This window comes from Callorhinus ursinus, unplaced genomic scaffold (assembly GCF_003265705.2).
Source record: "Callorhinus ursinus isolate GAN/ISIS: 27379988/994484 unplaced genomic scaffold, GSC_fseal_2.0 scaffold4, whole genome shotgun sequence".
In the NCBI taxonomy this organism is placed as follows: domain Eukaryota; kingdom Metazoa; phylum Chordata; class Mammalia; order Carnivora; family Otariidae; genus Callorhinus; species Callorhinus ursinus.
The window spans coordinates 159,620,510-159,640,535 of record NW_027397066.1 but is presented as its reverse complement, the minus strand read 5'-3'; the positions used below and the strand labels follow the sequence as shown (position 1 = coordinate 159,640,535).

The following is a 20,026-nucleotide window of genomic DNA, read 5'->3' as shown; positions in this document are numbered from 1 at the left end:
ACACCCAGAGTTGGGGGCAGGAAAGGGCCAGGAAGAAAAATCAGCTTTGACAACCTAATAAATGTCAATTTCTGAGGGGGGCTGAGTTAGAAGATGAATCCTCACAACTTTAATTGGAGACATGATGCTCTCACTTTGCCAGGCAGCCCCGCCTCTCCCCCAGATCCCACCACAGATAGCAAGGCCCTTGCCTTGCTCTCACTGACAAGAGGCCTCTGTCTGCTAGGATTTGTGTCTAGGTGTCAGAGATGCAAAGGGGAGAGGGTGCTCTAATGCCTTCCGTCCTCACCCCAATTCCCCTCCAAGAGGAGAGGCAGAAGCAGCAGGACACGGGGCTCAGCAGCCCCACAGATGGTGACCACGAGATCCAGTAGGAGCAAAGGGGCCCTCCAGACTAGTGATGGTTCTCCTCACCTCACAGAAATCAAGAGTGTCTTTTCTGACCCAGCAATGATGTTCTAATCCAGGCACAGTGGGAGAAAGGACCAAGGGCTGGAGAGATGGCCCCAAGCAGGCAAGGGGGCCGTGGACCTCAGCCCCATAGTGATTCAGAGGACTACGCCAGAGCCAGACGGCCTGTAATCTCAGCCCAGCTCCACCCGCGCCCTCGGATAGAGTGCTTGGCCTTTCTGTGCCTCGGTTTCATCATCTGTGAAATGGAGATCATCACAGGGCACACCTGGAAGCATTGTGACAGGATTACACAGCCTGATACAGGCAGAGCACTCGCACTCATGCCCTGGCGCCTGGCGAGACCTCCTGCAGCCCCGCACGCCGCTCCCCGCCAGAGCACTGAAGCCAGAGCTCCCGAGCCAACTGGGGAGGCTTGGCGCCATTACCCAAAGAAACGGGATGTCATGCATGAGGCAGCTTGGCTGGGTCAAACAACGACCAGTCTGACCACCCTGGGCAGGACCTGCAGCCCTCCTCACAACCCTGGGCCCACCGTGTCACCCTGACCCACCACTTCTCATACAACATGGAGGAACGCTTTTCCTTCGGGACCCCCGCTGCAACTGCCCCTGCCCTCTCCCAAGCCCCCAAGCATTCTGCTTTTGCCTTCCTGCAGACTCTGGCCCTAGTCATCCCATTTAGCTCATCTTTGTGTTAGCGATGGCCCAAGTAACTAGCATCTGTACGGTGCATTCCAGTTTTATTCACATGTTTGAATTGCTAACGCACTTAACGGGTTTCAAAAAATTAAAAAATACATATTAAAAGGCAAACTGTGAGGACTCTCCCTGACACTGCCATCTCTCATCCTTCCAGATCCCAACCTCATCCCCCACAAGTGACCACCTATTATTAGCTCCTCAGAGATCCTTCCTGAGTTTCATCATGTAGGTGTGAGCAAATATTCCTATACCCTCCTTTTTTAAACACAAGATGCAGCATATCGTACATACTGTTCTTTATCTTGCTTTTCTGCACTTGACAATATGTCTTATACGTCATACAAAACTTTCTATTTCCTGTTTACAGCCCCATGGTACTCCTCACATGGGTGAAACATAGTCTAAAAAGACTCCTTTTGATGGACATTTACATTGTTTCAAATCTTTTCCCATTGCAAACAAGGCTGCAACAAATAGCCATAAAGATAGGCCCTTTACACTTATGCAAATATATTTGTAGGATAAATTCCTAGAAGTGGAATTGCTGGGTCAGAAAATTTATGTATTTATAATGTTGATAGCTCTGGCCAAATTGCCCTCCATAGAGGCTATACACATTTATCTTCCCATGAGAAATATGAGAGTGACTGTTTCTTCACAACTTCACTGTTAGAGCGTGTTATCAAATTTCTGGACTCTTGCCAATCTGGTAGGTGAAAAAATTATTTATCAGTGTAATTTTAATTTGTATTTCTCTTATTCTGAATGAGGTTGAACATCGTTGTATACGTTTAAGAACCATTTGTATTTCCTTCCCTTAGATGTACTTTGCTATCCATTCATCTCTTTTGGTCTTCACAAGACCCCTGTGAGAAACAGAAGGCAAGTATTAATAAGATTGGCATTTTAAAATGATAAAGCTAAGACTCAAAGCATTTAAGATACTGGCTCAAAGCCATAGGCTGGTATGTGGCAAAGTCAAATTTCATCCCGCATTTTTCTTCCGTCTGCCGTGAATCACTCCCCACTGAACCCAGAACAGTGCTGAGATGCGGCCAGAGAAAGGGCCAGGAGACCAAGGAGCCTGACCTGGCTTCTCACTGTGGCTCTGGAGTTAGAGGCTCCGTGCCTTTGGGCCAGTCCCTCTTCTAGGGGCAGACTTTCCGTATCTATAAAACCAAGATTTGAACTAAATCACTAAGGTCCCTTCCAGGAAATGATTATAGTGGGAAGCACTCCATGAATCTTTTATTATTATTTCTTTTTGAGCGGAGGAAATAAAACCGTTTTCAAACCTCCCAAGATGAGAACTTTCAAATCGTACCCGTTTACTTGAACCTAGTCTAATCAGAGGCTGTATGTGAGGAGGCAGGGGATGGGAGAAAGGGGCGCTTCAGGCAGGGTGGGGAAGGAAGGGGGGCCTGTTGCTGGGGCACGCTGGAGTTGCTCCATTTTGAGAGCCGATGGCAGGATTTTCGGGTGTTTTGCAAGCCAATTGACGTCAAACTGATGACTGAGAGATGGCTATATATGGAATATTTACACCATGGAAATCAGCAAATGCTAGAAATAATGGCCTCCCCGTCTACTACCCCCTAGCCAGTTATTTAATATCTCCCGGCCCTTCTCTGCTGGAGAGTCTGCAAAAATCATAAGCAACAGGGAGACCAGGGAGTTGAGAAGATTTGGGGGAGTGTGGAGGATTCCAGGACTGTGCTGAGCCCACCGATGCCAGCATGGTGCTCAGGCAGAGGCAGCTAGGCCACCTCTCCTCGTCACCCCCAGACCTCCAGGGGGAGAGGATGACCGTGACCGCTGGAGCAAACTGCAGGGCTCAAAGCCCTGCTCCCTCATCCTAGCAGTGGGACCTTGGGTAAGTGGCTTACCTGCTCTGCCTCAGGCTCCTCCTCTGAAAAATCAGGAAGTGACAGCCCACCCTCCTCCAGGGGGTTTTGTGAGGACGTAGGAGTTAATCCACAGAAAGCCTTTAGAACAGCACCTGGCACAGTGAAGGCTCAGTTAGTGCTGGCTCCTGCGCAAGAGCCACAGGGCAAGCACGCTCAGGAGAGCCCGGGGACGGAAGCCTCCCTGTCTGTTGCTCTGGGACCTCGGCAGCTCTCTTGGCCCCTCTAGGCATGTTTCCATGCCTGAAAAGGACTGGATTGGAGTGCGTTGGACTGACTCATCCCTCCACTTCTCCAGGGCCAGCGTGCCCTGACCCCGCTGCGTCTGCCCGGGAGGAGCGCAATTCTCTGAGGCATGCCACCCCAGGCTTGCTCCCTCCCACCCTGCACCCCTGGACCTGCTATGCAGCCTCTACCCACCACAGTGTTCAAACTCGCCAGTCTCTCAGCCCGGAGCAGCACCCTTTTCTCCTCTCCCAGCTGCATCACCTCCCCCTGGAAGCCTTCCCTGATGCCCGAGCAGTCAGGCCTCCTGACTTGTGAGACTGACTATGAGCCAGGCACCCACACTCTGGTGCTATGTGTGCAGACCCCTGAGCGCTTAAACACACCATGCCTTGAGTCTCTCCCCATCTCCCCCACTAGACTCCTTGAGTCAAGAATTTGTTGCTTTTTTTTTTTTCTACCCCTTGCCTTGTCAGAGAAGACCCTCAATGATGGAATGAGGGAGGGAGGGAAAAGTGAATGGAGAAATGGACAGAGGGAGGGAGGGAAGAAAGGAGGGTGGGAAGGAAACCAGGTACTTTCTGAAACAAGCCCTTGCCCCCCCACCTCAGAGCGCTATGCCAAACCTTGACTTTCTGCTGCAGGGTGACCCCTGTAACTCCACATATCTCCACCATTCCCCCCCCCACCAAATCTTGGTATGAAAAAAAAAAGAGAAATCACCCAGATTAAGGCTGGGTAATGAGCCATGCGAGGTGAGCAAGCACCACATTCCTCATTCATCTTGGCTGGTCCAGAACTAGCAAGCTCCACTCACTCTTTCTTCCTGCCAGCGGGGGGAACATTTCCAGCTGGTCTGGCTGGCTCCCCACAGTCTTCTCTGCTGGGACCCAAGAGCTCTATGGATCTTGGGGCTTTAGTGAAGGAGGAGGTGGGCAGGGACAGATGGTAGGTCCCATGGCACTTGCACACCTGAGAGTGAGCGCCTCAGGTCTCAGTGCTGGCAAACACCAAGAGGCTAGCTCTTTCTCATAGCCACACCCCCTACCACGAGGTTTGCCCCTCCTCCAACCATAATCCTAGCCCTTCCCTGCTTGATTCTTCCCCACAGTACAAACTGATATCCCATAAATTTTATTTGTTCCTTATTTGTTTATTGTGCCCCTCTTCCAAAAGAATGTGAATCCCACAAGGGCAGCGTTTCATCTCTTCTGTTCTCTCTGCATCCCCAGGACCGAGAACACTGTTTGGCACTTCCCCCATGCTTGATCAATACTTGTTGAATGAATGGAAAAATATATCTCCCACCCTCAACCCAAACACATACACATGCACATGCACATGCACATGCACAATGATACCTCTATCCAGACCAAATTTCTGGCGGTTATCTATGTCTCACTAAAATGATAAAAACTGAGATGTTGGCCAATAATGAACTTAAGGCATGATTACTTTATAGAGGTATTTACATTTTATAAGGGAGGCTTTTAGAAATGACAAAACCTTTCATGAGCAAATGGAGTGAAGCTATAATGGTGGATTATATGGCGGAGATACTTGGGGGCCCTCTCCTGCCCTGCTCAGAGTGCCTCAAGGCAGATGAGCACAAAGTGGGGAGTCAGGCCCCCAGATTTCACAGCCAACAGCTGGGCAATCTCTAAAGTCCAGTTCAGCTCTCCCCGATTCCCGAACAAGGTGTATCAGCTGTCCAGCTCTCTCCTCTTCCCCAGCCTAGCCCCCAAAACAAGGTCTCATTTTGTCTTTGTCTAGGCAGCCACAGCCAGAAGTGAGTTCAGGAGCATATGGCTTTCCAGAGCAGTGGTTCCCACCCAGGGCCAGGAGTGGCCCAGTCTGAAGCTCCTGGAGGTTCCCTGGCATTTTAGTTAGGTGTTACTAGGTCCAAAACCTCAGGTGCCCAGAAGAGCTGGCATGCTGGCACTCTGGGCTTCAGACCCCACAGTAAAGGCCAGAATGTTCATGGATAAAGCGGGAGACTGCACAGAGCGAAGGGGATCCGTGAGCCAATCAATGACACCTTCCTTACCAAGCATCCTATAAGTGCAGAGCACATGCTTGGGCCCCAGGGAGAGGAACGTCCTGTGCCCCAGGTCACTGTCTCCTACCCCCAGCACCCCAACAGCTCCGATCGGGTCAGGTTTGGGCTGCTTCAGGGGAGCCAATCCAGAGGCTAGCCTTGGGAGGACCCCCGAAAACAGAGAGTGCTTCAGATTGTGCCTTCACTTAGGAAGATCGCCTATGTGGGGGATGTCTGAGCTTGCCCATCAGGGGACTCCAGCCTACTGAGGCAGCTCTATCACTCTTCTTAGGGGTGCCGTGAACTGCTGGGGAGGGTTTCTTGAGTCCAGACCTCCCAGAGAAGGAGCTGATGGTGTGATAGGGCTGTTCCTCCTGCAGCACCCCCTTCTGGGGGCAGGAGGAGGCCCTGAAGACCCAAGCCATCAGTGACCTAAAGGTGCCCACACTGGCCAGCAATGACAAGCCTGGGACATTCAGAATGTGACAGCATCCAGATGTGGCAACTGAAGGACACCCTCGCACCCCCACCTGCTCAGCTTTACCAGGGGCACACTTTAAAGTACCAGTATGCTCTCTCAGATGGAAACCACACCTACTCACTCAGTTCCTGAACAGAGCATAGCCTGGGCGGGGGGTGGAGAAGGCAGTAGAGAAGGCTTCTGGGTTATCCTAGAGTGGGGGTGGGGTGGGAAAGGGCACTAGGCCTCCAGCCAGAACTGCTCTATTCTCTGGGAGCAGGGAGGCCAGCCACTCGCCTCCAGGACCCCTAAGTGCGGCCCCTCCATTCCGATGGTCTCCATTGATCTCCTGAGATTTTGCCAGCTGGTCAGTTCTCTATCTCATTTCTTCTTGTGGCTCCAATCCCCTCCTCTTCAGGCCATCCATCATCTGTCCCCTAGTCTGGATCAGCAGGAAGGGGCAGCCTCTTAAAGGAGCCAGGCCCAAGCCTCAGTGTCCCGTCAGCCTTCCCACAGGTGCCAAAGACTCCCTCTGCCCTGGCACCTTTACGCTAGGTCTGGCTGTTTGTGCTGCCTCCACCAAGCTTCAGAGGAAGCCGGCTGGCCACGCCAAGGACAGGGGTAGCTCCCACCTCCCCGCCATGGGGCCATCCTGTGTGCCATTCACACTGTTCTCAGTCCCGTGCCTCTCAGAAGCTCAGTGGCCCCTGAGATAGGAGCTGATAAGAGTTCAGGTACCTGTTTGCCATGGGGGACTCGAAGATGATAATGACTCATGATGGAATAGAGGCGCACGATTTCCACTCGCTTTCCCAGCTAATTCTCCTCCCATTCTGCCACCCTGCCTCTCAGAAGTTCTCTCGTCACAAAGGGTGCCTGGTGCCACCCACCATGCAGGGTGCATGCTGGGAAGGGCTTGGCTGAGTCCCACATGGCCCCTTAGGAGCCTCGTGACCTTGAGCGAGTCATCAAGTCTCAAGTCTGAACTTCAGTGTCCCCATCTATAAAATACAAGAACAGTCACTGTTTTGAAAGAACAGAGGAGAGTATGGAATGCTCTGGATTCTAGGAAGCCCTGTGTCCAGGAGAGGGGCTCTCATCCCCCACACTGCTCCAGCCGGCACCCACACCCAAGTGCTCGAGATGACATGATACAGTGTGACGAAGCAGCCCCGGGGGCTGACTGTGACTTCCACAACCCAAAGCTGCTGTCTCGCCCTCATGACTCCCTTTGTGAAAAGAACAAAGAGGACCAGGTGTATGGCTGAGAGGAGAAGCTTGGAAGAAAGCTACATGGAGCAGAGAAGGATTCGAGTCAGGGGTGAGTTAAACTTGGAGACAGGCATTCCTGGGAGCTGAAAGAGGGTGAGCCCAGCTGGGAGCATGGGAGAGAGGAGGTGGCTGCACTGAGGGAGAGCTCTAAGGCCACCTGCCAAGGAAGGTGATGAAGGATTTTACAGCCCTTTGCAGGCCCCTGCTAATGAAGGACCCCAGTCCATGATAAGTGCCCCTCAGATGTTTATGGCTAACCCAGGTACTGGCTGTCTTGTCTTCTAGCACTGATGCAACCTCCACTGAGACCACCATGCCTATGTCTTCTGCTCCTGCACTTCTGTGTCCACTGGGCACCAGAAACTCCTAAGGGATCTGCTGACAGTGCTCGGCATCCTGTGGCAAAGCAAGGAAACTCTCACTTTCCCTTTTCTGTCTCAACCCCAACTATAGGAAATGCCCAGATATTCAGCCAGTACTCCAAGTGAAAGAGGGGTGCTGAGAGACAAAACCAAGAGATAGACACCCAAGCACAGCTCCACTGTGATTTATGAGAATGGCACCCCTGGACTTGTGCAGTACACAGCCTGTGGCACTGTATGGTGGCCACATAGATGCTGTACAGTCCTCAAAGCACTCCATCTCTCTGACAACTTGTGTGCTCTATTCCTTGACCAAGCTTGTCATGCTCAAGCGTTGTTCATTGCCCAACATGTACAACCATACACAGAGATGTTGCAATGCCATCTCCTTCCTTTATGGTGAGGTCTCTTCCAAGAAAGCTCCTCTGTCTCTCATGCTAGAGGACCCACCCTACCAGTTCTCTAGACACATCTGAACCCCAGCTGTGGGCCCATTGTACGTTTAAATTAAGATTTTGAATTCATATTTCCCATACTCCCTCTTGTTGAAGTCATTCCTGCTGCCTTGCTGTCCCTGGCAATTGCCCTAAAACAAAGGACTATAGAGTTAATGGGAACCTTAAAGGTCTTCTAATCCAGCTCCGTCACTTTGCAGACAAAAAAAAAAAAAAAAAAAAAATCAGGGCTCAGAGAGGGGGAGGGGCTTGTCTAGCATCTCATGGCCAGTTAGTGGCAGAGCAGGGATCCAGACTCCTAGTTCAGTGCTCTGTCTGGTATCCCATATTGTCCCCATCATGGACATACAAGGTTAAGAGCACAGAGTTGCGGAACAAGCAGAGATGCCCCAAACCCAGAGCCCTCTGTACTGCTGCCCCCCTCATTGCCTTCACCATCAAAGGAATCAAAGACATTTCTTTGTAAGATTTTATTTATTTATTCATGAGAGACAGAGAGAGAGAGAGAGAGGCAGAGGGAGAAGCAGGCTCCCAAGGAGCAGGGAGCCCGATGCGGGACTCGATCCCAGGACCCTGGGACCATGACCCGAGCCAAAGGCAGACGCCCAACCATCTGAACCACCCAGGCACCCAAGACTTTTTTTTTAAGGAGGCAGCTCTGTTTTGTCTACTGGGAAGCAGGACCCTGTGCTGAGCCAGCCAAGCCAAAAGGCAGGAGCAGGAAAGCACAGGTTGGCTATCAGGGTCTGACAAAGCCTGAAGGTCTAAATGCCTGTAGGGCGGTAGGTGGCCCAGTCCCTGCCTTAGGTTCAGGCTGGTCTTGGCTGCTCAGTTCTGCCCATCTGGTAATGCAGGGCCCCAGACACTGGATGCCTGGCTCTGAAGGCCAGTTCTTACTGCCTTCAGGCTCCTCTCCAGCCTCCCAGGTCCACAAAAGCCTGCTGGGTGCTCTGTGCCCCTGGTCTATGCCTAGCCAGGCCCAGACGAGCCCACCCTGGCAAGTCATGCTCACCTGACTCCCACCCCCAGACCCAGCCAACTTCCCACTCCATCTCAGCCAGCAGTTCTTGAGAACCAGGATCTTCCTCACTGGTTCTCAGGCATAACCCCAGGTTTGAACAAACCAGCCTCCCGGGCACCTGGCAGCACTGGATCCAGGCTTTGGTGACCACTGTGCTGTTCACAAACTGTAACTTCTTGAGGCTTCTCCTTCCTTTGTGACCAGGCAACGTGGTCCTATCGCAACTGCTCTCCCCCAGCTCCCCTAGGGATCCCCCCTCCCCATCTTGCTGGAACCTCCGGTCCCTTGCCCAGTCGCCATCTCAGTTTGTTCCGTCTTATGCCCACATCTTCCCGTCCAGCCAGGTCCAACCATCTGCCTCTCTCCCTCCCTCTCCTCCCCACCAATCCTTCAGCTGCCCTTGCCCCATACACGTTCATGGAGCAAGTTGTTGAATTGTTCCTGTCTGCAGGGGGAAGTGGGAACCTGGGAGCCCAGAACTGGCCCCTACCCTGCTGAGAAAAGCTGCTACTGGGGGTTAGGGTCAAGGATAACACAGGCAAGGAAGGGGGAGTAGTTATTGGAGGAAAATAGAAAGAGAATAGGACCGCATAGCATTCCTTTCTGTATGGGTCAGTGAGGTAACCAGCAAAAAATGAACAGCCTCGGTCTAAGCTGCCCTTAATTAACCTGGGCCTCTGGCTCATACCCCTGGGCATTTGCTCAGGGACTTGCAGGGGTGACATTGCGGGAGCGAAGACAGCTTTGCTCAGAGATCATCGTTGCTAGGAGAATCAGGAATCCCCACCCCTTGGTCCCTCCACCATGCACCTAAAAGACTGAAAATGATCTCCCTGTGAGCGTCGCAAGACTCAGCATCGTGATGTGTTCCTTTGCATTAAGCACAACTGTAAACAATTTCTAATACAATGTAAATACATCTGAGAGAGATTAAAAATTAACTTGGCCTCAGTTTCCTTAAGTGGAAGATGAGGACTCAGGCGAGAGGGTCGCTAAGGCCCCTTCGGGCTCCGTTGTTCTGCTCCTTGAAAGCTCACAGGAGCGGGGTTTCTCAGCTCCCGGGGCACCCGGAGGGCCCCGCTCTGGGGGAGTGGGGGCTGAGATGCCCAGTTGGGCACAGGAAGACAGGTGGGCACCAACAGGGGAAGCCTGCAGTCCGCCATTCTAGGCAGAGGTCGGCCTGCAAAGAAGCTGGCTCTTCATCTGGGGGGGCAGTCCCCACCAACCCCTTCTTCTAGACCCCAGTTGGCCGCTCTCCCGCTCAGCCCCTCCTCCCTGCCTCCCCCAGTCAGCTGGCAGACTGTGCCTCTCACTGGGCTTCACTTTGCATTTTTAAAGGCTGGTGCTGGGATTCCTGGAGTCAGTTGGGGGAATGTTTCTGGATGGGGAGTCCCACAGTTCCACAAACCATGACACATCGGGGACCCCCTGAGGTCCCCCCCAAGCCAAGTGGGCTTCCTTTGTTCTTTCCATCAGGAAGTAGTTATCTGTGCCTCCCCTGCACCAGGCACTGCGGTCGCTCGGTGCTGTGGGTACAACAATAAGCTGGGAAAGAATGAATCCGCCCTCAGGACATCTGCAGTCCAGTGGGAGAGATGGCCAAGTCCTTCAGAGATCTCTGTGTCCCTTCTGCCCCCTTCTCCTCAGCCTCCCCCTCCCACCACCCCACTGCTGGCTGCAGGGCAGCGGCTCCAGAGCCGCGTTTTGATCCTGCCAGGTGGCAGGCCACTCCAGCCCGCCTGCCCACCAGTGCCCCTACCTGGCAAGGAGCCTGCGCCTGCCCTGGGGTCCCAGCTGCCAGGCCACGAGTGGGTGCAGAGGCTCGGATGAAAGGGGGAGACCTCCCCTGTGGCTTCTGCTCTCTGGTTGTGCCTCAAGCCAGTGGCCTGGTAGTCTATGAAGCAGCCTACTTCTAAGCTCTCCCGCTTCTGGGCATAAAAGCGCCAGTCAGGGCTGCTGTGCCCGAGTGGGCAGAGTCCCCTCAGGAGAAGCCTTGTAGCCAGTGCTGAAAGGCCTTTGATGTGGCCCCCTCCCCTCTCCTTGACTGTATTCTTCCTTTCTGTCAAAGTCCTACCTCTCCTTCCCAACAGGTCCTCCCGCTTCCACAAAGCCCAAGTTCAGCCCCCAAAGGTAGGGGGCTCTGCTTCTCTACGCTTCCACGCTCTTGCTTATGAAATGGGGGCATCTCACCCTGCCTGCGTCAGCACACGGTTGGAAGTACAGTGAGACTGTGGGTAAGACAGGAGCTATGTATGTTCCCGGCGCTGCTCTAGGAGCTCTGTGCTTATTCCCTCACTTAGTCTTCCCAACCAACCTCTGAGGGACATATTAGAGTATCTCCATTTTACAGATGTGCACACAGATGCTCAGAGCAGATGCACAAAGACACACAGCAAACGAGTAGCAGAGGCAAAATTTAAATGCAGGTCTGTGTGCCTCGCCGACTACCCCAAACTGCCCCCAAAGCCGCTTATAAATAAGGAAATGCTGTACAGACTCAAGAGCATTATTATCATCCCAACTGCCATGGTCCCTTCAGGCACACCTTCACGCCACTCCCCCCAGCTCTGTCTGAAAGCAGAAGGCTGACCCCATCCCCGGATGCAGGTCCTGGAATTACTTAACCCCAGCTCTGGGATTCCAGCTCCCCACAAGATCCTTCTGAACTTGGTGCTCCCCCACCCACAACCCCTCCTGAACTCACCAGCTACCTCTGTCTGGCCCTGGGATCCGGGAGCTGGTGTCAAGAAGAGGTCTGCAGACGTGAGAGAGAGAGGCCAGGAAGAGAGGGGCAAGCCTGGCCAGGGCCGGGAGATGGTTGGGCCCTGCTCCTTGCTGGCTGGCATTGGACCGGCCTGGGAGTGGAGGATCAGAGCAGGGCAGTGATGCGCAGCTGCTGGCCAGGGGAAGCCAGCCTGATGTCTAATCAGATCAGATGCCCCTGCCCTCAACCCCCGCCCTCGCCCATTCCTCTACCTCCCTCTGTCACTCACTGACCTCCCCCCTTGCTTCCCAGCCCTGCCCTCCCTGAGGTCTCCAGCTGCCCCAGCTGATTTTATAAATGGCCCTTGCAGGAGGTGGGCACCTTGGCTAATTGAATCAGTGCCTAGGAGGCAGGAGGCTGGTTAGCATCACAGCTGAAAGGTGATGGCAGCAACAGCTTGAGTGTGACCATTAGGGAGGAGTCTAAGTGAGCAGAGAGGCCCAGGCAATCTGGACTTCCATATATTCCGAGGTGTCAAGGTGGGAACTCACCAGGGGGGCCCTGGATGCCCCCACCATGAGCCCAGAGCAGACTCACAGGGTAGACCACAGGCCAAAACACACATGCACACACATACCACTCATGCTCTCGGCAAAAAGAAAATATAAGGAGGGCAAGAGAGAGAGCAGAAACAGGAAGAATGATATAGTGCGCTCGCTCGTGTACCTGTGCACCTACGTGACTCTGTACACATCTCTGCTGGGCACCACTCATGAGGCCATTCTTCCCTGCCCCAATGTCACCTCTGCATAATGATCAGCCAGTAAAAGCAGTTTCTAAGTGTCCCGGTCACAGCAGAGCATCTCATGGCATCAACAGCTGCCAGGGAGCAGACCCCAGTGCCACAAGGACCTTTCCTGGAGACCTGTCACTTGCTCCCCTGGAGACCAGTCTGTTCCCTTACCTATGAATTTGCCTCTGACAGCCAGGCTGGCACAGGAACACTTCAAGGAAGGCTTTACCTCTGTGTTTCTGTTTGAGATGGATCCCTAAGGCTCACCCGGCCATTAGTCCATTCAGTCAGCATCCCCGGCACAGCCACTCTGCGTGTGGGCTGCACGAGGGCAGGGGATGGGTCTGTGTGTCTCCCCCAGCTCCCCGGCTCTGGGCGGGGTGGGGACGCGGCAGGGAGGACCTCGGCGACAGTGTGGTTGTGGCTGGCTGCCCTGGCACTCTCTGTAGGATGACCCACCCACCTGGTCACATCTCCGGACGGAGAGGGACACCGATGGCATGGTCATTGTCCTTAACAGCTGCCTCAAGGACTTTCATTACCCCTCCCAACTTCCCCAAATGCTCCACTTCCCCTGCCCTCCCGCCCTCACACCACCTTTCCCTAGGGCCCCATCTACCACTTCCCTTTAGAGCAAAGAACAGAAGAACTCCGAAGTCCCTGGATCTCCAAGGAGAGGAAAGTGGGGAGGAGGGGGCCATTTTCAGCTTAGGGGCCCCCACCGCTAGGAGGCAGGGTCCGCAGGGCTCCAAGTGGGATTTGAGCATCCGAAGGAGCAGGCGCCCACACGCCAATTCCTTGGGTTATCTTCCATTCTTGAGCAAACACGGAAGTTCCCTGTCAGGGCCAAGCCCCCACATCTGGCTGCCGCTAAGCCCCCAGTGGTCTTTTCTACAGGCTAAGACTGCCCCCTGCCGGGATGAGCCAAGACGTCCACCTCAAATGCCGCCTGAGGAAATCAGAACTGTGGCATCCCGGCTTAGGGGTCCCCCAGCTCCTGTCCCGGCCTGGGGAGGGGAATGACGGAAGCCCTTAGAGGCCTCGGCCTTCCTGCTTCCGCTGTATTCTGAGACTGGGACTGGACGGTGGCAACAGGGACAGCCCTTTGGCCCAGACAAAAAAGGCAGGGCTCTGTCTCTGGCCTGCTCACCCGTTGCCTCAACTTCCCTTGACAAGGGGCAAAGGCCTGGTTTGAGATAAAACATCGATCACAACACACCCACACCGGAGAGGCTCTGTCTCACTTCCCTCCTGAGCTCTGGCGCCCTTTTCCAGCTGCTTTTAGGACTCTCCTGGGCTGGATACAATAAAGCCATCTTAACCTCTACATGTCAGAAACCAAGCTCACCTTCTTCACCAAACCTGAATCTTTACAGAAACTCCATTTCTCGGCGTTCCATGCCCAATATGACTCCAAGATCTGCAGGCCCAATCTCGACATCTTTTGAGTCCATTCTTTTCTGAATTTCTCCTTCCAAGGCAGCCTCAAATCATTCCTAACCCCAGTCCCATTTTCCACAGCGCTGGTGGGGTTATTGCCCTAACGCACGGCTCTTCTGGGATTCTGCTCAAAAGCCTCGTCGTGCCTCCTTCCTCTCGAATCCCTCCTTCCACAACATGGTTGGAAGCTGCCTTCCCAACAAGATGGCTGCATGTTCCCTCCACTCTGAACATGGAACTCCTGCCTGAGCACCTACATACCCCCACGCATCCTCACTTTTCTGCCCATGATGCTCTCTTCGCACACTCCTTTAGTCTTCATCAAATTCCTTCCCACCCTTGGAGATCCACCTTCCAGATGAAGTCTTTCTTCATATGTCCCATGATAAACAGCTGCCTCCTCTGGCCCCCAGGACCCTGATTCCCCTCTTGTGGCACTAATGCCCCCCTCTTGTAATAGACACCTGTGTCCTTGTCTCAGGCCCCTCTGGGCTGTCAGCATCTTGAGGCCAGGGCCGTCTAGAGCCTGACAATGCTCCATAATATTGGCTGAATTGGTTGGTAGCAGAAGTGTACTGACATGACATGGCATAATACTGACATGGACTGAAAGCAGGTTTTGATGAGAGGGAAGGGTACAGGACATAGAGGCTGACCTGTAGGGAAGTGGGATACTGAGGGCCTATGGAGAATGACAAAGCAGGAAGAGGTCTCAGAGCCTACATGGTGGACAAAGAAGGCAAGCCTTAGGAAGGCAAGGGATCGATCCGGGGCCACACAGCTCCTTAGTCCCACTTCTAGTGCATAAGAGGCTCAGTGATTGCCAACTTTTTCCCACCCTCCAGTACAGCTCTTCGCATATATGCCCTGCTTCCCCACTATTTTCCTGGGGTTGACCCTCAGCTAGCAAAAGGTTAGAGATGCTTGAACAACCTTCCCAAGCTGTCCTGACTTTCACAGACCTGCTACTCTGTGGACAAATGCTTGGGACCCAGCCTAGGCTCAGAGCAGATCTTGCTGCTGAGACAGGAAGTATCAATGGTGGCCAGTTTAAGCATTCTTCCCCAGGAGGGCTGTGGCTGTCCCATCCCATCCCCGCCCCACAGCACCGATGCCACACAAAAATATTCCAGAAATGTTTAATGCCACAGAGAAACCCAAAACCTACAGAAAGCGACAGCCATCCTCCCGGGTGCCTGGAGCCAGGGCTATCCCCAGCAGGCAGGAGGCCTGCACAAGCCAAGGAACCAGGGCAATTTGCTGACATCCTTTTGGCCTCTCCCCTAAATGCCCAAGGTTCCTTTAGGCCGGGGAAAGAAAGAAGAGGAAGTGGGAAGGGGTAGGAGGAGGGTGTGTCGCTTTCAGGCACTCTTCCTGCATTAGGATGGTGACTCACGCAGCAGGCCCTGGGCGGGACAATTCCTCAGACCAGACTAAGGTAGGCCAAGCCCAGGGTTCCGGAAGAAGCAGAGGGAAATTCCTGGAATGCAGCAGCCGGGAGGAGTAACCAGCAGAAACTAGATGGAAGGCCTGCTGCCATCCTCCGGCTCCTTCTCACGGGCCTCTGACGCCACCCCCAGGGGGGACAGGCAGGCTTCAGCACCCACAGGCTTCAGCACCCGTATTTGATAAGGTTCACGCCTTCTCCACTCCCGTCACTTTGGGCCTTTCTTAAGAATGACATTGTCATACTCAGTTCCCTGTGGCCACCCAGAGGCAGAGAAGTCCTGCCCTGCTGGATAGACATGCTGGAGGCTGCCAGGGTCCCTGTCAGCTGTGGCCTGCCTCCTCCAGGCCTCACCCTGGGGCTCCTGTGGGCTGTCATATAGGGACAGGACAGCCACTCCCTCAGGCTCATCATATATGTGGTCAGGTCGCGGGGGTGGGTGCTCCTCAATGCTGTCATATAGAGGGTCCGCAGAGGGCTGGGGAGGGACCGCCAGGATGCCCCTCAAGCTCTTCCCCAGGTTACGGGCCACTGCATCAAAGGGCACTGCATACTCCCCCTCTGGGCCCCGTGGCCGGGCGGTGGGCACTGGAGTGGAGGGCGACGGAGGTGGCAGTGAATCGTGGGGCCGGGAGTAGGGGCTTTCTGGCCGGGGCAGCACCGCAGGGACTGTGGCTGGCTGGGTTTGGGGCCCAGGAGGGGTGCTGTTCTTCTGGGCAGAAATGGCTTCTTCCAGGGCCAAGAAGATCTCGTTGCCTTGCCGAGTTTCGAACTCAAAGCTGCCTTCTCCAGAGACGCAGCGCCGGCCTGCCTCGAAGGAAAAGGTTACCTGGGCGGAGGGGAAAGGGAGATTATTAGCCAGGCCCCAGGATGGGGTTGCTTCCCCTGGACCCAGCTCCTAAACACAAACCTGTCACCTCCAGCTTCCCTCCACAGGAACTGGGGGAGTTTCTCCCCAAGCTGGTTCTCCTCCCTCTGGGTTTTTTCCTTAACAAGCAAAGCCCTCACTCTTCTGCCTTCCTTCTCCCTCCCATCCAGCCAAGTACGGAGCCCGGTATATATCCAACCTCAGGAATGCCAGCCACCATTTACCCCTCCGACCACTTGACCTCTCCCTGTTCTCCCGTCCTTCCAGCTCACCTCACTCTCCCACCCCCACCTCCACCCTCTGGCTCTCTCCCCACTAGCTGTTTTTCTTCTGCTGGCTTTTATCTCTGTCTTTCCTTCCTCCTCCAATTCTCTCCTGCTCTGAGGGCCCCTTTGCCCTCTCGCTGACAATCTCTTCCCTCACAGCTCTCCTTTCTTTCAACCTGCCCTGTGGCGGCCCCTGCTCACCTTGTCCCGCCCAAAGCGCCTCAGAAACCTGTAGGGCCACTCAAACAGCTGGGTGCCCAGCTCAGGGCCACTCCACAGCTCCAGGGCAGTCTCCCCAGCCCGGAGGGTATAGGATCCCCGGAGCCGGCACCTCTCACTGGCTTCTGTGGGTCTCATGGTCACAGCAAACTCCTTGCGGGGGGCTATTGGGGAGCAGAGGGGAGAAAGCAGTTAGTGGGAAACAGCTGGCTTGCCTCAACTCTGCCCTGCTCTGAATGAGTGTGCCAGAGGCCTCCAGAAAAAGCATTAGCCATGTGCCCATGACCCCACAGCCTGTATCTTGAAGGCTGAGCTGCCCTAGGACAGGTGATACTCCCCAAAATGCCACATACCTCCACCCCCTCCCCTAGTCGGCATCATGCCCTAGCCACACACACCCCGACCTTGTGCCCACATCCTTCCTGCCCCTGTTGCCAGAGCCACAGCCTTGTCTTCTCCATCTAATCTTCCCCCCGACGCAGCCACCTCCCCAAGTCCTACTGTCATGGCTGCAGGTGCAGCCGACCCTGCCCTCCCAGCTCTCAGCCTACCCACCCACTGCTGACACCACCCAGTGCCCTCTGTGAGGTGGGGCTTGAATGTCACCCTGTGTCCATCTGCTCCCTCCACACACCCAACCCAGTGGGCTAGACATCACAAAAAGGGATTGCCTTGTCAGCAGAAAGCTCCCTTGCCACAGGACACCTTAAATGCACAGAAGCAAAACCATTCTCTTCTCAGACAGAGAAGGACACAGAGTCCAAGAGCAGCACCTTCACTGAACCCCCCCAGCCTGGCCCTCTCCCAGCAGCAGGGCCCGGGCAAGAGGGAGTGAGTGCAGGGCAGGCCTGGCTCCCCCACCTCGGGCCTCTCCCGGAAGCGATGCAGAGAGGCTGATAAGGGGGCTGGCCGGGACTGGGGGCAACCACAGGGCAGGAAGACTCAAACGCGGCTGTCGCCCACAGCCCCACCCCACCACAGCCCTGGGGAGGCCAACCCCCGGAGAAGAAGCAGCCCCTCACCTGCAGTCGTGCTGCTATACAGTTCATTCTCCTCCATGCAGGGCCGTCTGCCCTTCCCCCCGGGCCCCAGCAGCTCCTTCCTCTGGCCCTGAGGAAGACGCCAGGGTCTCACCACTGGCCCCCATGCCCAGCCCCACCTCCGGCCCAGGCCTTCCTCCAGAGCACACTCAGCTTGCTGTCCCTGTCCACATGCTGCAATGGGGTCCCCCCCCCCCGACACAAGGAACCGCCCCCAGCATCCTGAGCTTGGCTCTTATAACACCTGCCCACAGCAAGTACTGAGTGCCCCCCTCCCACATGCCATGCCCCCTCGCCCTTTCTGCACCCGTGGATGGCTCACAGGGAAGGCCAAGAGGCAGATGGCCTGGATCCAGTCACTGCGCTCTGCAGCAGGGGCTGCCAGCAGGTACAGGCGCTCCTTGGTCTCCAGGAAGAAGGCGCTGGTGTCCCGGGGGCTGCTGGCCTCCCCGCCGGCCTCAGCCACACGTAGGCAGTCACTGAGGCGGATCACCCTCCTGGCAGCCTCTCCCCGGCGTGGCTTCTCTGGGCCCTCCTGGAGCTCCAGCCGGGCCAAGGCGCAGTCTGACTCTCCATACAGCACAGCCCCAAACCGGCGCCATTTCTGAGTCCAGATGCATGGCAGGTGGGGTGCCGAGAGGGAGCCACCGAGAAATGGAGAGATGGTGACCAAAGGGGAGAGGAGGAAGCATGGGAGAGGTAATGGGGCAGCATTCAGGGACAAGGAGAGAGGCAAAGATCACAGGAGACCCAAGGAGTCAGAGAGAATAGCAGGGACCTTAGCAATTAGAAATCGTTGGAGATCTGCCCCCCACAACCAAGGAAGAGGCAGTGACAGCAGGTGGAATGCCGAAGGCAGAAGGGCACAATGGTGAGCCCATGGAGGCAGACTGCAAGGCAGGCCCAGCCAAGATCCAAGTCAAAGGGCAAAGATCCTATGAGTCCCTGAAGCCCAGAGGAGGGATGAGAGGGCGGTACGAGGGCCCTGACCAGAGACCATGGTTCTCGCTCTGTGTGAGGTCCCACAGAAGCCCCCAGGCCAGGAACTTCAGTCCACCCTCTTGAACCTTCCTGCTTCATCCCTTGACAGGTTGGGTCATGAGAGAGACAGAGAAGTCCTGGTGTGAATCAGCTGAGGGAAAGAGGACTTCCTCATTTAAGGAGGCCAAAGAAGGAAAAGGAGGCTGGCCACGGAGACCCCCGCTCAAGCTTGGCACCAGCCAAAGTCACCCCACCAGAGCAGGAAAGGGAGAAGGAACCCCACTGCAACCCCGAATTATCCCCTCTGCTGCTCCTTCTCTTCCCTTCCCTTCCCTTCCCTTCCCGAGCATCCCCGTGACAAGTTAACCACAGAGCCAAAGAGGCAAGAAATGGAGTTAGAGCCCTCCTTTACCCCCCTCCCTGTTGGCCAACAGAACAGCCGTCTGAAAACAGCACAGTCTGGGGCCTGGATGGGGAAGCAAGCAGCTGCTGAGGAAAGACCCCTCCCGAGCTTGAGCTCTGGGTCTAACATGGTGGGTGGCACAGTGCCTATCTTCCCACAAGGGTTTTGAAACATTCGGGGGGGGGGCCTCCTCCTCCCCAGGGATTTCTAGCAGCCCCCCAGGCCCTCTGCCCAGTCCCAGCACAGTCTTGCTCTTACCTTTCCAAAAGTCTGCTGCTGCAGCAGGTGTAGGAAGCCCTGTTTCACTGCCACTTCTTCCATCCTCCCACCGTGCCGGCACCCCAGCCCTTCAGCTCTCTCCTTCCACTCCAGCCCTCTTTTTCTCCTCCTTGCTGTGTGTTCCCCCTTCTCTCAAGTTAATTTCCTCTCTGCCTAGAGTTTTCTGCACTGTTCTCGTCTGCTTGATGACGACAAACCGATGGGCCCTGTGGTTTCTTGCTCCGTGTGTGTGTGTGTGTGTGTGTGTGTGTGTGTGTGTGTGTGTGTGTGTGTGTGTTTGACGAGAGTTTCATGCACAAGCTTCCTGCATTTTCACTGAGTAAGATAATTTCTGAAAAGCTAATTTCCAGTTTTTCGGCCAGCAACAACTCAAGTACAGAAGCTGGCCGAGGAGTCACCGAACAAGGGAATGGCTGACCTAGAGCAACAGAGAGACCCAGAACCAAATTCAACAATAAAACCAATAGCAAAAGGCCCTCATATTCAAGTGGGATGCTCAGCATGACACAGTTGGAAGAGAACTTAAAAATCAACCAGACTAACTCCTTAATTCAAAAATGAGTAGACTGGGGGCGCCTGGGTGGCTCAAGTCGGCTAAGGGTCCAACTCTTGATTTTGGCCCGGGTCATGATCTCAAGGTCTTGAGATGGAGCCCCGTGGTCATGGTCATCGGGCTCCACACTCAGCAGGGAGCTTGTCCCTCTTCCCATACCCCTCCCTCTGCTGACTCGAGA

At 54.8% G+C, this 20,026-nt stretch overlaps 1 protein-coding gene across 1 annotated transcript; it reads right to left on the bottom strand.

Annotated features, from left to right (window-relative positions):
- Positions 1 to 14,914: 14,914 nt before the first annotated feature.
- DOK2 (docking protein 2) lies at positions 14,915 to 19,491 on the bottom strand. Its single transcript, XM_025873890.2, has 5 exons — positions 19,272 to 19,491; positions 17,952 to 18,233; positions 17,612 to 17,699; positions 16,572 to 16,753; positions 14,915 to 16,065 (listed from the first exon to the last, which is right to left on the bottom strand). The coding sequence occupies exons 1-5, from the start codon at positions 19,332 to 19,334 to the stop codon at positions 15,445 to 15,447; spliced, it is 1,236 nt and encodes a 411-aa protein (XP_025729675.1). The 5' UTR covers positions 19,335 to 19,491; the 3' UTR covers positions 14,915 to 15,444.
- Between the last annotated feature and the right edge of the window lie 535 nt (positions 19,492 to 20,026).

Coding starts and splice junctions, on each gene's coding strand:
- DOK2 (XM_025873890.2), bottom strand. CDS start 19,334: ATGGAAGAAGTGGCAGTGAAACAGGGCTTCCTACACCTGCTGCAGCAG. Junction 16,754..17,611: donor GTATAGCAGCACGACTGCAG/GTGAGGGGCTGC, acceptor GCTCCCCAATAG/CCCCCCGCAAGGAGTTTGCT. Junction 16,066..16,571: donor GGCGCTTTGGGCGGGACAAG/GTGAGCAGGGGC, acceptor CCCTCCGCCCAG/GTAACCTTTTCCTTCGAGGC.